The sequence below is a fragment of the Beauveria bassiana genome (genome assembly GCF_000280675.1).
Source record: "Beauveria bassiana ARSEF 2860 unplaced genomic scaffold BBA_S00003, whole genome shotgun sequence".
Classification (NCBI taxonomy): domain Eukaryota; kingdom Fungi; phylum Ascomycota; class Sordariomycetes; order Hypocreales; family Cordycipitaceae; genus Beauveria; species Beauveria bassiana.
In genome coordinates this window covers 1,720,703-1,734,646 of record NW_007930838.1, presented here as the reverse complement: position 1 = coordinate 1,734,646, position 13,944 = coordinate 1,720,703, and the positions used below count along the sequence as shown (strand labels likewise).

Here is a 13,944-nt window from a genome sequence, read left to right as displayed (position 1 = left end):
CGGCGGCGGCGGCGGCGGTGGCCGTGGCCGCCGCGCCGAGGAGCCCGCGGCTGTGCCCGAGCCAGTCGAGTACGACACCGTCGACCGCGACTACGTCTCGTGCTCGCTTGGCAGCATCAAGCAGCTGCGGGCCGAGGTGCGAGCCGACATGCACCGCGAGCTGACCGACATCTTCTCGACGCACACGTTTGTCGGCATCGTGGACGAGCAGCGACGCCTCGCGGCCATTCAAGGCGGCGTCAAGCTGTTCCTCGTCGACTACGGACACACGTGCTTTGAGTATTTCTACCAGCTCGGCCTGACAGATTTTGGCAACATGGGGGCTATCCGCTTCAGCCCGCCGCTGGACCTGACTGAGCTGCTGACGCTGGCCGCCACGGAAGAAAAGGCGCTGCTGCTCGGCGCTAACAACAACAACGACGACGACGACGACGACGACGACGACGACGACGACGACGATAATGACGATAACAGGTTTGACACCCCCGCCATTGTCGCGCGTGTCCGCGACACGCTCGTCGAGAAGCGCCAGATGCTACTCGAGTACTTTTCGCTCGAAATCTCGCCCGCCGCTGAGCTCGTCAGCCTCCCGCTCCTCGTCAAGGGCTACACCCCGCCGCTCGGCAAGCTGCCGCGCTTCCTGCTGCGTCTCGGCCCGCACGTCGACTGGAGCGGCGAGCGCGCCTGCTTCGAGACGTTTCTGCGCGAACTCGCCACGTTTTACGTGCCTGAGCAGCTACCGCCCGGGCCGGTCCCTGGGCAAACCGTGGTGGTGGAGGAGGGGGCGGCGGCGGCGGCGGCGCAGGAGGAAGAGGAGCAGCAGCTGCATCCGGAGCTGCGCAGGAGGAGGCAGCACGTGCGGTGGGCTGTTGAGCATATCTTTTTCCCGGCGTTCAAGGCGCGGCTGGTGGCGACGCGCTCCCTCATGGATGGCGGCGTGCTGGAGGTGGCGAGCCTAAAGGGCTTGTATCGTGTCTTTGAGCGTTGCTAATGGTGCATTTGTACTGGAGGGAGGGGTTAGAAATGGGTAGAGATGGGGTTTGCATGGCGCTGTTGTAAATCTGCTGGGAATGCGCATTCCATGTTTTTAATGTAATGATGAAGAAAGGTGTGTGGCTGTTTGGGCATTGGGAAAATTTACGAAAAGAAAGAGTTATATATGCCATCATAACCAATATATTATTCTACATGCTTTTTTCGTGTCCTGGTTCCCAAATTTTTCTTCTTCTTTTTTTGGTTCATCTCAAATTCGTTTCAATTCTTGGGCTTGTTCTTGTTCTTGTAGGCGATGAACCTGGTCAAGTTCATGACGGCCTCGTCGGCGCGCAGTCTCAGCTCCGCCTGCGTCTTCTTGTCCACCGACTTGGCCATGGCGCGTGCCTTGGGGACGGCTTCCTCGAGATGCTTGACAAAATTGTTTGCCCAAAACACGCTAGCGTCGTACGCGTAGTCTTCCTCGCCGTAAATGTCAAAGAGCTGGTTGAGCGCCTCGACGGCCTCGGCGGGGGCAGTCTGCGGCAGCGCGGAGACGACGGTGACGAGAAACGTGCCGAGCTCGCGGTTAGTGTCCGCAGGGCACGGGTCCATGGCGAGCTGGCCAACGACGCCGATGCACTTGACGCCGAGGCTCTGAAACGGGTCCTCGTCCGGTGTCTGCGGCTGCTCGGCGCTGCTGCTGCTGCTGCTGCTGCTGCTGCTGCCCCTGGTGGCCTGGTAGAGGGTGATGAACTTGCGCTGCTCGCCGGGCTGCAGAGGCGTGTTGCTGCGCAGCGCGCGAGCAATGGCCCAGGAGAGACCAGTCACCTGCGTGGCGAGGCCGAGATCGGCCGTGTCGGAGGCGAGAATAGGGGTGATGACTTGCGCCCAGATGGATTTCGCGGCTGGCGACCAGGCGGCGAGGATGCCGGCGTTGTGGCTGTCGGCAAAGTCTACGACGGAGAGAGACCAGGCAATGTTGTTGAGGGCGGAGAGGGCATGGCCCTGCATAGCCATGGCCACTTCGTTTGAAGGCTGGGAAGCAGCAATGCGGATGAGCTCGGGAAGCGCTTTTTGCACAAGAGCTTGCAGAACGGGAAGATGCTCGATATTTTCGTCGTCGTCGCCACCAAGGACCATATCCATGTCGGCTTGGATTTCTTCCTGTGTCATTTCGTCTTCGTCTTCCTCGTCACCCATACCCTCATCACCGCTATGTGATTGTACATTGTCGGCTTCGTCCATTTCTTGGTCTTCGCCGGCGTCTTCCCCATCGGCGCGAGTAGGCGCTTTGTGCTTGCCAGCAGCAGCCTTGTCAGCTTCCACAGGGCCGCCCGCGACAGCGCTCAGGCTGGTGCCGATGGAGGCAAGGGTCTCGAGGGCGAGCTGCTGGTACTGCGCGGGGTCGGACCAGCTCTCGCCGGCAGCGGCTGCGGGCTCCTCGGCATAATAAGAGGCGAGGACTTTGGTTAGGGTGGGTATCAAGACGGAGTCGTCAATCTCAGCCGGCAAGCGGGCATCTGCTGACGCCTCCAAAGAGGCAAAGATGTTGTGCAAGACTGCGCAGGCTAAAACGCCGTCGCCATCGAGTCTGTCCTTGAGCGACAGGAGCGTCTCAAAGGTATGATTACCAGCGACGCTGATGGCTTGCGCCAGCTTGTCATTGTCTTCGCACAGAAGCATTAGACAGGCCAGCGCATCGGTCCGGAGTGTGGATATGCTTTCGGATTCGCCCGAGATGTCGTCGTGTTTTGTGATGAGTACGGCAAGAAGCTGTGTTAGCGTCGCGTTGGATGCGATGGCGTTGAGAACATTGTCGCCAGCCTCAGCCAGGGCTGTGATGAGGGACAAAAGAGAGGCAAGGATGCTGATGATGGTACTTTGTTCGGCCTTGGGAAGTTTTGAGAATTTGGGCTCGGCAGCTGTGACTCTCGCGGTGAACTGTAAGATTTGCGATGAGTATTTACATGCGCAGGGAAAAGAAGAGAGAAGTATGAGCATTGGCAGTAAAGCGACTCACATTCTTGGAGGCATATTCAATGGCTGTCAGCACATCTAATCTAAAGAGATGAATGCAGAAGTCAGACTCTTCTTCCTGCGCCAGAACTTGAAGAATCCCCCAACCCGCAGCACGACTCTCAAGAGCTGTATCGGTAATGGTCTCGTTGAGGACGGTGTGAACGACCTGCTCGCGGAGCAGCAGCTTGCGGCACTTTGCATCTTGTATAATGTTGGAAATGGCGGAAGCGGCAGCCGTACGCTTCTTGGTGTCGGTGCTCTTGAGGTCCTTGATGACGGGGAGAATCTTGGCCTCGCGCAGGGCAGCGAGCTCGGGGTCTGACGGCGGCTTGACAGGCTTTGCGAGAGGGTCTTTGCGCGCGGCGGCGCGATTGCGTCTAGACTTGGCCATGGGTGGTGCAGAAGAGACGACTCGCTGTTTCCGGGCCTGTCCGTTACAGCAACGATAGTAAATGAATAAAGAGCAGGCGGTGAAGCTCCCTCGACATGCGACAAGATATAAAATTATCGTCTTGGTGGTGGATGCCCCACCAAACCTCCAAAATCTTTTTCTTTTTTTTTTCTTTTTCTTTTTTATTGGCTTTAGCGGATCAAGTCCCTGATAATTTGCGTCACAGTGGGGAACGAGGGCCGTTTTATAGCGGGGGAGGTGCTGTAGCGGCCGGCTCATTTCCCCCCAAAGGCCCCAAGGCCCCTAAAGCCACTTGACACTATTCCTGTCTGGAAGACCACAAGGAGCTTTGTCTTGCTGTCCCGCCAAGCACGACACGTCTCCTGCAGTTCAACCAGCTTCTTCCCGACGACACCCCTCCCGAAGCCAATGACACCGTTTATTCAGTTTCCGAATTTTACGCGTCAGAGGTCAAAAGCTGCATCCGACGCTCGAACGAGCCGCTGTCGTACCCGTTGTGCCGCCATGTGAGATAGCTGCGTCGACCAACACTTTGATTCACTCCGTTTGCCTCTGCGCTTCCAACGAGCGACATGGCCTCTTCATCGCTTAGTCGCTGGCTCTCGCGAAATGTCTGGATTCACGAAAAGGATCTCGCCAAAAAAGACGACGATGTGAAGCTTCCATATCACAATGGACATGGTTGGCAGGCTGCTCGCACACCACGTCGACGCGCGGTGCTTCGCTATGCCTTCTACGTGCTTTTCGTCATCTTCTCGGTCACGATATTTCGTCGTTTAATCTACTCTCCCGAGGAAGATATTGTACGTCCATACTCGCAGTATCGACACAATGGTCCAGCGAAAGAGAGCCCACCGACGCAGCTCACCGCACCAAAAGCGACCCCCGGAACCGTACCCATCGGCACGAAGCATACCGACCACAGCCTCGAGGCACATGCCGGAGACAAAATAAGCAACAGCGCAAGATATTACAAGGGTGTCATCAAGTTCCATGCGCTCGCTCAAGATCTTCTAAAGCTGAGCTCAGCTCCTCCCGGGCCGGGCATCGACAGCGTCCTCTTCGCAGCATCCAGCTTGCAGAGCGCAGCGAATGTGCTCCCAATGGCCTGTGAGAGAGCAGCCTCGCAGAAAGACCGCATTTTGTTTGCCCTATTTGGCGATAGTGACATTGACTTGCAACAGCTGCTCAAAGTCAATGGCATTGACGAGGCTTGCAAAATACTGGCCATCGGTGAGCAGACAACTTTTCATTGTTGAAACCACTTTTAACATTTTCTCTAGATGCTCGTGCTGATCAGAGTCGTCAGCTGGACAACCCTCGTCTAGCATTTGCTGCCGCGCGTGCAATGCGTAAGCTCATCACTCATGGAAGGGTCGTAATCGCGTCATCTAACTCGAAGCAGATTTTCTCGCAACATTTGTGAAACCTCTCGCCGTCATTGTGGACGGTTCTTCTACCGAAGACCGTTCATTCTTGGATGGTATCAAAGATCAGATGGTAGACGCTCCTCGGACCACTTTGATCGAGCTGCCTGCTCGAGCCCAGTCTCGTCTTTCGTGGATATCCAAGTTGGATGCCACTGCTTTGGCTGGTACGTGGAGAGTAATACCGACGCTGAACGTGGAGCAAGTAACAACTAACGAGTTGTACAGAGTGGAATGAAGCGCACTTTGATATTCTGATCCATGCGCCACCTACAGGAACCGGAAACCTCAAGCGTCTCTTGCGATCACTTGCGGCAGCTGACCTGGCAGGCCACAGCATCCCCCACATCACTGTCGAGCTTCCCCAAAATCTTGACATTTCGCTAGAGAGGTTTCTTTCCGGGTTCAACTGGCCTCAGTCCAGCCTTGCTGGCTCCAAAACCAGTATGCTGACACTGCGACATCGCATTTTGCACAAAGAGCCTAGCCCAGTGGAGAGCGCTCTTGGTTTGCTCGAGTCATTCTGGCCAAGTGATGCTACGAGAAACCATGTTCTTATTCTATCGCCTCACACGGAGGTATCTCCACAATTCTTTCACTGTACGTCTTGATGAACGCCGAGCGATAACCTTCCACTGATTACAAGTAGATGTCAAATATGCCTTGCTCCATAGGCGCTATGGCCTAGCTGCGAGCAGCGACGATTCTCTCGAGCTCATGTTTGGCATTTCATTCACCGTGCCCAAGACTCACATACACAATACGAAGCCACTTAATTTGCCAGCGACTGCAAACAAAGGATCCTCGTTCCTATGGCAGGCACCTAGCAGTGATGCCACGCTTATATTTGGCGATCATTGGGTCGAGCTGCACGGCTATGTATCGCATAGTTTACAGACGCAAAAGGCAGGGACTGCTGTGCCTACCATGGCGCAGTCCAAGGACGTTGCGGAGAATCAGCCAGCCTGGCTAGAGTATATGCTTCAGCTTTGTCGTCTGCGCAACTACTTTACTCTGTATCCGAGTAAAGAGACGGCAGATGCCCTTGTTGGCGTCTATGCTGATCTACCCGATGTGCCTGATGGGCGCGAGAAGAGCAACGCAGACGTTCGAGTTGGAGCACAGAGAGGCAGTAGCTTCGACGCAGGATCACAAGTGGATATCCTCAATACTTTACCAAAGGGGGGCGCCCTCCCAAGTATTCACAAACTTCCAGTTGTCTCGTGGGAGGGTGAAGTCAGCACCCTTGACCACATGGTGGCAGAATCGTACAAGCAAACGCTCGAGTTTCGACGCCAGATTGGAACGTGCAAAGATGTAGAAGCTCACGTTGCGCGCGACAGGTTTGCCGCGGATCTGTTTTGCGCTGTCAAGGAGCAGAAGAGCGCGCGGTGATTTAAGGCCAGAGCGGTGCTTATATTGCTTGTTGATATTTTATTTTGAACGGTTTGACGTCATGAATTTGGTCTTGTTTCATTAGATTATATGTTATATATGCATGGCACAGCGGGTTCACTCTAGTACCTTGGCCGATGCCCTCATGGTGTTGGTGACGAGTAGCACCAGGCAGGTGCCAAAGATGCAAGCAGACAGAAAACCGAGAACCTGTGTATAATGTATGAGATGTTGTGCCAAGATGGGCAATGGCGGGATGAGTGACTTACTGTCTGCGTTCGCCATCCAGACTGCACAATGGCGGCCCGCTTGCTATACAGGTTGACGGTTCCTATTTGGTTGCCACGCCGGTTCAGCTTCACGGGTCGGTAGACGGCATCCTGTTGTTGCATGGGACGGGTTTCCGACGTACGTATATAGTTTGCGATGCCCACGGCCAAGGTGAGCACCGCCAGCACCCAAAAGATGGCGCCTAGCGGTTTGGCGATTTGCCTCTCGAGCTTGCTGGGCTGGTGCTTGAGGTGAAACGACAGAGTCATGGCCATGGACACGATGGCCATGAGCACCGACAGCCGCAAATAAGAGAGGAATGCTACAGCGGCAAAAAAAAAAAGTGTCAGCCACCATAACGAGGATAAGTGCAAAAAGCTGACGACGTACTGCGCTCGTTGGCACAATGGTCGCGCGCGTCGCTGCTCTCATTGTCAAAGAGCAGCGCGCCGAGAATGGGCCATCGGAAAAAGGTGGATGTGCCCGCGTATCCGGCTCTACAACATTATCAGCATGCCCACATTTCCTTCCTTTCTGAATCGTTGCCGCCGCCCTTGTTTTGCGATGGTGTTTCTTTTCGAGAAGCGCGAGCGGGGATGGCTCTGTAGTTACAAACTCACCCGATCTGGCCGACGTGGACGGGCTGGTACAGTGACGTGAGGGGCACGCAGGAGCGCCTCGTCTGCGCCTCGTCGTCGTCGACTTGGGCTGCCGACATGAGAATTGAGCAGAGGTAGATACTTGGAGCTGTTCTGGTTGTTGAAGAATGGTGGTGTTGCGCGGCTGGCAAGGATATCCGAGGGCTTGGAAGTTTAAAAATGCTGGCGGCTCATGGTACGTCTATGTAGGTCATGGGCCGGCGGGGTTGCGTCATTCCAGCTCAATTTCAGTCTGTGGCCATGACGATTTCAAGACGGAGGAGTTGGAAAAAGAATAAAAAGAATAAAAAATAGAAGAAGAGAGAGAGAGAGCGAGAAACTCTAGCTTCAAGTCGAGTCGTTGCCAAAAAGCATAATCTGAAATAAGCGTGCAGTCGACTTCGTACTATATAATACAGGCTCTACTCAAGCCTGCAAGCTTCGTTGATGGTACGTCTCAACCTGCACAAATCACAATCCCTCGGTGACTCTCTCTCTTTCTCTGGCAAAGTGTTTCTTGATTAGTCTTTTTTTAAACTAGGAACCAGAAATGACGAGATCATCAGGGCAAGCTTGCAGCAATGAATTCAGCAGCTGACGAGTATGCTCAACTCGCAATGAGAGAGGTCGAGGTAATATGTGAAAAATGGGTGTAAATAAATTTATTTTGTGCATAGTATCTTTACATATAGTATCAAATATTTACGGCGATAAAAGAGATGGATGAAAGCTGAATTGCCAATTTTGATGGTCAGCTCGGCGTGACGTACGACGACGCCCTTGGTCGTTTCTTTGGATTGTATTCTATTCATGTATTTGGCACGTATGGATCAACGCCGCTCTTACCTCTCTCTCTATTCAGGCGCAAACCCCCAAATCGACCGCCAACGGCTCTCATTGTCTCTCAAAGGGCCGTCCAGTCGACCAAACCGCGCAGGGAGACCAGTGTTGGCCTCGGGCAAGCAAATCCATTCACGCACGCAGTCTGGCACTTCCTCCTTGATGTGGGCGATGCAGATGAGCGCCTGCCGGTCCGTCAAGCCGCCCACGGTCACGCTGCCCGTCTTTGCGAGCTCGCTGTCTACAACCTCGCCGCCGTCGACGACCGTCTTGCCCTCGCCCTCGACGAGGAAGAGGCTGCACTTGTCGCGCACGGCATCGTCCATGCCGCTAAACGCCTCGTCCAGCACGACAATGTCTGCGCCCTTGATGACGGCGCGGAGAAGGAGCGCCACGCGCTGCGCGCTAAACGACATTTCGCCAAACATGTACTCGTCTGCCCACGCGAGGTCGTCGTCGTCGTCGTCCACTTGTTCGGTCGCGGTGCTGCTGCTGCTGCTGCTGCTGCCGGCGGCGCCGCGGCCGGCAACGGGGCGCAGCTCCGGCGCAAACCAGCGCAGGGCAGCGTCCACCTTGTTCTTTGACGCCGCGTCCAGCCTGGCCTTTGTGCCAAAAGTCAGCGACCACGCGTTTTCGACAATGGCGCGGATGGAGTGCCCGCGGGGCATGTGCTGATGCACCTCGGGGCTCGAGTGGCCCACGCGTGCCTGAATGTCCCAAAAGGTCAGCGGCCGCTGGCCGGAGCCGGGTTCGGGGATGCGGGATCGTCCAAACAGCCTGACGGGCTGCGAGTATGTCTGGGGGTGGTCGGAGCTGAGCATGGAGACAATGGTGGTCTTGCCAGAGCCGTTGGGGCCAAAGACGCCCCAGCGCTCACCGCGGCGGACGGTCCAGACGAGGCCCGGCTTCTCCTGGCCGTTGATGCTTTGCGACCAGTTTCCCAGCACGACTTTGTCCTGGTAGCTGATTTTGCACCCGTCCATCTCTACTACAGGCTCTGCGGTAGAGGTGGACTCTTGTATCGTGGCGTCTTTGCTGTTCGCCGTGGAGGAAGGGCCAGTAGAAGAGAGCACTTTGCCAACTTCGGTCAAGGTGCGCAGCGGCATCTTCTTGTCTTCGATCAATGTACCAGTCTGAACACCTTGTACATATTTTCGCAGCCCGTCAAGCACAACGTCTTTGGGGCCCATGGATCCAATCTGGCAGTCGCTGCGTAGATATATCAAATGCGTAATCCACTCGGGCAGAGGGTCCTGAGGTCTTGCACTTAGTATCAAGCGTGGGCTCGCCGTTTCCGAGAGAGACTGCAGCAGCGGACTCAGTCCCGACACCGTCGGCGGATCAAGGCCCATGAACGGCTCGTCGAGCAGCAGCACCTCGGGCTGGGTAAGTAGCGCCCTCGCGATGCGCGCTCGCCTTCCTTGTCCGTTGCTGAGAAACGTCACCGGCAGGTCCATCAGGTGACTCAGCTTCAGGTCCGTGACGACGCGGTCCAGCAGCGCCGGGGAGATGGCACCGCCCTGGCCGTCGAGCGGCGTCTGCAGCGGATTGAGCTCCGTGTTGCCGAGCAAAAAGTCGCGCAGCGAAAAGTCGGTAATCTCGCGATGCGACTCGTAGCGCGCCGACAAGAACGCCGAGGTGGTGGTGGTGGCGCCGCCGCCGCCGCCGGCCGAGGAGGATCCGGCGAGGCCGGCGGCCCCTTCGGCGTCGAAACCAACGTACTGAATGGCCCGGACGGGGTTCCTGAGGCGCGTCGACACGACGGCGTCCGAGGACAGGTAGGGGTAGGACCGCGCCGTCGGCGGGTCGCAGATGAAGCGGCCGCGGAGGGCCTGCAGGAGCGTCGTCTTGCCGGAGAGGGAGGAGCCGACGACGCACCAGTGCTGCGGCTGGGAGGCGCTCGAGGGCAGCTCAAAGCTGAGGTCGCTAAAGAGCGGCGGGTTGGGGTGCTCTGACAGCGCGTTGGGGTGGTGCCGGTAGAAAGTGCCCTTTGCGATGCGGACAATGGGCAGCCGCGAGGATGAAGGCTTCATGGCGAATGTATTCGACGCATCCGAATTGATCAGCGGGGAATCGATGCTTGTAATTGTCAGTCAGAGAGGTTGAAGAAAGTTGGTAGCTGGCGGAGGAGTGGATTGATTGACTGGCGCGATATCGGCGTCATCCCTAGGTTTTGGTGTTAGTTAATGCAGCGTTAAAAATTAGTCAACTGTCGTGTTAAAGCTTTTGCTTCAAAAGACGGAATTGGCGACAAGTGCACCCGATCTCCTCCATTGTGTGTCTTTTTTTCTCTACCTATTTGTCTGTTGATCAGTAGGTACCTAAATAACCTGTCGTGCAACCCCAAGTCAGCGTGTGTTCAAGGCGCTAGCCGACAGCCGCCTTCCAACAACAGCGCCCACCCGAAGCCAGATGTCTTCTCAGTTTTTTTGTTCTTACTATTTCAATCTCATCCTCTCAAGCGGTAGACCATTTATACTTCCTTCTACAAAGGATGGGCGAAAATTTTGGAATCGGCGCTTCCAGTCATTTACTCTACCCAACCAGTCGGCTGCTGTTGGTTCAGCTTGTAAACTTACAATGATACCAACACCGCGAGCATAGCAGTTCGAGAGCTGTCGCTACCAGCGAAAAATAAAGTGTCAATCCATCAGAAGCATGACAACTTTGACTTTTTTAACATTCTTCATTTTCATACCACTTTTGTATTTTAATTCTCACAAAGCTTTCAAGTGTTCATCCAGTTACCCGCTACCTACAACTTGAAAAGAGTGGATCTTCTTCCAGCCCCGTCATTGGCCAGTCCGCCACTTGGAACGCGAAGCTCGCTGGCAGCCTGTCCAATCTCAAGCTCCTCGTACCCAGGCAAGCGTAAGCTAGCATCATCAATCTACCAACGTCTGCGCCGCCCATCACGAAACGACCGAATATCCTTCTCCATCCCAAATCACAGCGAAGCCAAAAAAAAAAATCCCACTTTGAATAACAATACCCCCAAAGCGCTCCCTCACAATGGTAAGCTCCTCGCCTCAACGAATCTCCCCCCGTTTCGCCGCACCGTTGTCCATCCCAGCTGCCCATCCGTTCCATCTCCCATCAACTCTCTTCCCAACCGCACCCACCGCTCCTCTTCTGTCATCCGTTCACTACCTCTAACCACGCCTCTGTTCCCCAGTCGATGCGCTTCATCCCCAGCAACCAAGCTGCCAGCAGCTACTCCCACACCCACGGCGCCGCCGGCGCCGGCGCCGCCCGCTCCTCCACGTCTGCGCCCTCGGCGCCGGGCCTCCACGACACGCTGCGTCACGGCGTCGGCCCATCGGCCTTTGACGCGCACACGACGCAGGCCACGTCTGCGCACCCCCTCGAGGCCCGGCTCAAGAACTGGGAGGCCACGCAGGAGGCCGTCCGGATGGAGTCGCTCAAGCGCACGTTTGGCATGGGCGAGCCTATCCGCCGCGGCATGGAGCTCAAGATTGTGCGCGACGGCGCGTGGCGACCCATGGTGCTGGGAAGCGGCCTCGCCAGCGTGCACGAGGATATCCTGCGCGGCAGGGAGGATATGATTACGTGGGAGGACGTGTTTACCGGCGACGAGTCGAGAGGAGTCGCTGGCTTCCACGAGGAAATGGAGAAGAAGTGCAAGGTTTGAGCGATGGGGAAATGGGAAACAGATACGAGGTGCAAATAGCAATAGATTTTGGCCGCGGCAGCTGGCCTAAGCCAACGTTACCTGTACAACACACACAATTACTCGTCGGCACAATGATAACAACTGCTTACAGCACCTGACTACTCGTTGCCATGATTATAACCGACTACATCACGATGCATGCCCGACAGAGGCTCATAAATGGTCTTGGACCAACGCTTTTCTACTTTGACGCTGGATACCAACACTATCGTAATTCTCGGCGCAGGTAGTCTTGACAGAGTGGTACCTGATGAAATCCTTCCCTGAGTGTATGTACCTTGCCAAGTCAGGCAGCCCTGCCATGTCCAGGTTGGCAGAAGGCGAGAAAAATACAGGAAAATGTACAAAAGCTCAACGCATAATAGGGCTCGTAAAAAAGCAACGCCGGAAATGAATCAAACAAAACTGGAATAGCAGTAAAAATACCAAGTTCAAGTCTCCCAAATTCCCAAGTCTTGCGAGTGATAAAGAGAGCTCCCAGTCGCTTCGATATAAGCGGCGTATATGAATGTCCAAAATGTGTATAAAAAGGAATGTCGCGAGTTGTATGTGTTTATGCCCAAAAGATAATGAAAGTCGTCGAAGCCGTCTTCGGTGTGCCGTGGCTTTTGTAGCCTTCGTACTTCTTGGCGGTGGTACCGTGCTCCTGCGATCCCAACAATACCATCACGGTATGTCAGTACATGAATATCGTGCGCTGCTGTAGCACTGGCGGCGCAATAATGGGTTTTGGGGTTTTGTGGTAAGTGTACCCGTTACTGTCCTCGTCAACCGCAGGCTCTTCACATGTTTAAAGAATAACGCAGCACGAGCCTCCGGATCTTGAGCGTTGACCGTCGCCACTGCCGGCACCAAGACTCTTCCCCCCGGTCTTGGTCTCCTCCTCATCCAGATCTTGGGGCCGGATGCTCATGTGCACCACGTTGGGGGCTTCAGAGCTAAATTGATATTCTGCAAGTCATTGAATTAGTCGGTCTGGAGTGGTAGGCTTGCTCGTCATTTGGTACGTACTCCGGAGTGGCTCCTTGTCATCCAACAATTTTCCAAAGTGAATGAGACGTATGCTGCTGGGACTAGCAGGCTTAGCCTCCCAATCACTGCGCCATTCTCGCAGTATTAGCTCTTTGAGAGTGTATATACTGATGCTGAACGGATCTGGAAGGCCGTTTTCGGTCTCTTCAGGTATAGCCACGTTTCTTCTGGACAGGTACTTGGCATCGATTCTGTAGGGGTGGCGGCTGCCAGACGTCAAGAGCAGAGTGATATTGCACACAGGAGGAGCACCAGGCTCTGTTGAAGCGCCAGAGTTGATGTGCTCTTGGGCAGGGCCGATGGCGTCGTCGGCCTCCTTTGCAGGCGGCTCGGGACCTTGTTCTATGGCTTCCCCCGACTTAGCGGGCACTTGGGGCGCAGAGGCAGAGGGCTCAGCAAGCGCAGAAGCGGACGAGACTGGCTCGGTCGTATCCGTGGTGTCAATGGCGTCGGGTGCTGGGCCATCGGCGGGGGCGACGTTGTGCGCGGAACTCGTGGCTTCAGTAGAGCGGCGGATGCTCTCCAAAGGCACCGACTCGGTCGAGCGGGCAATGGCATCGGCATTCGGTGCGAGCGCATCGGTCGCCTTTGTCGAGGCCGTCTCTGCAGCGGCGGCGGCAGACATGATGAACGGTGGGCTAGGACAGATCGGTGTAGCGGTCCAGGATGATGGGGTAAGGTGGCAGATGTGCCTGATAGGGGGCCGAAAACCAAGAGATAAATTTGCAATTAGAGGCCGACTTTCGTCATTCGCGGGTGTATCTGGCTCGTGACTGGGAGCACAAAATGGAAGAAACAGATTCGAGAACCGTCTGTCTTGTCGATGCGTGTTGAGGATGCGAAAAGCAACCTAGCTGCGAGGCGAGTTGCAGGACGGTTTGACCAAGCGAGGTGGAGACGATGAGAATGCGGCTACAGTGGGCACTGGCCAGGCCCGAGAGCAAGCTTGATGAATTCAAGGATCGGCGACGGAGAGGAGTAAATGATCGGATAAGCTCAATGGAAAGAATTAAACGGGTTGATTGAAATTGGTGGCGGGCGAGCTAAGTCATCCAAGGGCTAAAAGGACGGGGGATGAAGAGCAGAGCAGAATGGAAGGAGCGGGTATTTATTTCGAGGAGAACAAGAAGGTAATCGGGAAGATTTGGGAGAGGCAGAGCCAGTGCGGTGCAGGCTACAGGCCGCAGGCCTTGGCCAGAGCCACGTTGATATGGAAGTCGCAAGGGCTTAATGAATCTGTTA

The 13,944-nt window shown here is 55.4% G+C and overlaps 7 protein-coding genes across 7 annotated transcripts in view; 3 read left to right on the top strand and 4 right to left on the bottom strand.

The window, feature by feature from the left end:
• BBA_01777 (putative MLH1 protein) overlaps window positions 1-991 on the top strand; it is a gene marked incomplete at both ends in the record, with an annotated part of 2,438 nt that extends 1,447 nt beyond the window's left edge. Inside the window, one exon of the mRNA XM_008596874.1 lies at window positions 66-991. Coding sequence (XP_008595096.1) covers window positions 66-991 — 926 coding nt within the window. The remainder of the gene's footprint in view (window positions 1-65) is intronic.
• Window positions 992-1,254: 263 nt separating this feature from the next.
• On the bottom strand, window positions 1,255-3,385 carry BBA_01776 (ARM-like repeat-containing protein; the record flags this gene model as incomplete). Its single annotated transcript, XM_008596873.1, has 2 exons — window positions 1,255-2,916; window positions 2,996-3,385. The coding sequence occupies 2 exons, from the start codon at window positions 3,383-3,385 to the stop codon at window positions 1,255-1,257; spliced, it is 2,052 nt and encodes a 683-aa protein (XP_008595095.1).
• A 593-nt stretch (window positions 3,386-3,978) lies between these two features.
• On the top strand, window positions 3,979-6,228 carry BBA_01775 (uncharacterized protein; the record flags this gene model as incomplete). Its single annotated transcript, XM_008596872.1, has 5 exons — window positions 3,979-4,639; window positions 4,690-4,758; window positions 4,812-5,000; window positions 5,062-5,433; window positions 5,483-6,228. The coding sequence occupies 5 exons, from the start codon at window positions 3,979-3,981 to the stop codon at window positions 6,226-6,228; spliced, it is 2,037 nt and encodes a 678-aa protein (XP_008595094.1).
• Window positions 6,229-6,345: 117 nt separating this feature from the next.
• On the bottom strand, window positions 6,346-7,216 carry BBA_01774 (uncharacterized protein; the record flags this gene model as incomplete). Its single annotated transcript, XM_008596871.1, has 4 exons — window positions 6,346-6,438; window positions 6,498-6,820; window positions 6,889-6,995; window positions 7,119-7,216. The coding sequence occupies 4 exons, from the start codon at window positions 7,214-7,216 to the stop codon at window positions 6,346-6,348; spliced, it is 621 nt and encodes a 206-aa protein (XP_008595093.1).
• Window positions 7,217-7,990: 774 nt separating this feature from the next.
• BBA_01773 (ABC transporter) lies at window positions 7,991-10,009 on the bottom strand (the record flags this gene model as incomplete). Its single annotated transcript, XM_008596870.1, has 1 exon — window positions 7,991-10,009. One exon carries the CDS (start codon window positions 10,007-10,009, stop codon window positions 7,991-7,993), a length of 2,019 nt encoding a protein of 672 aa, XP_008595092.1.
• A 1,145-nt stretch (window positions 10,010-11,154) lies between these two features.
• BBA_01772 (proteasome maturation factor UMP1) lies at window positions 11,155-11,628 on the top strand (the record flags this gene model as incomplete). Its single annotated transcript, XM_008596869.1, has 1 exon — window positions 11,155-11,628. One exon carries the CDS (start codon window positions 11,155-11,157, stop codon window positions 11,626-11,628), a length of 474 nt encoding a protein of 157 aa, XP_008595091.1.
• An 832-nt stretch (window positions 11,629-12,460) lies between these two features.
• On the bottom strand, window positions 12,461-13,327 carry BBA_01771 (uncharacterized protein; the record flags this gene model as incomplete). Its single annotated transcript, XM_008596868.1, has 2 exons — window positions 12,461-12,621; window positions 12,682-13,327. 2 exons carry the CDS (start codon window positions 13,325-13,327, stop codon window positions 12,461-12,463), a joined length of 807 nt encoding a protein of 268 aa, XP_008595090.1.
• Between the last annotated feature and the right edge of the window lie 617 nt (window positions 13,328-13,944).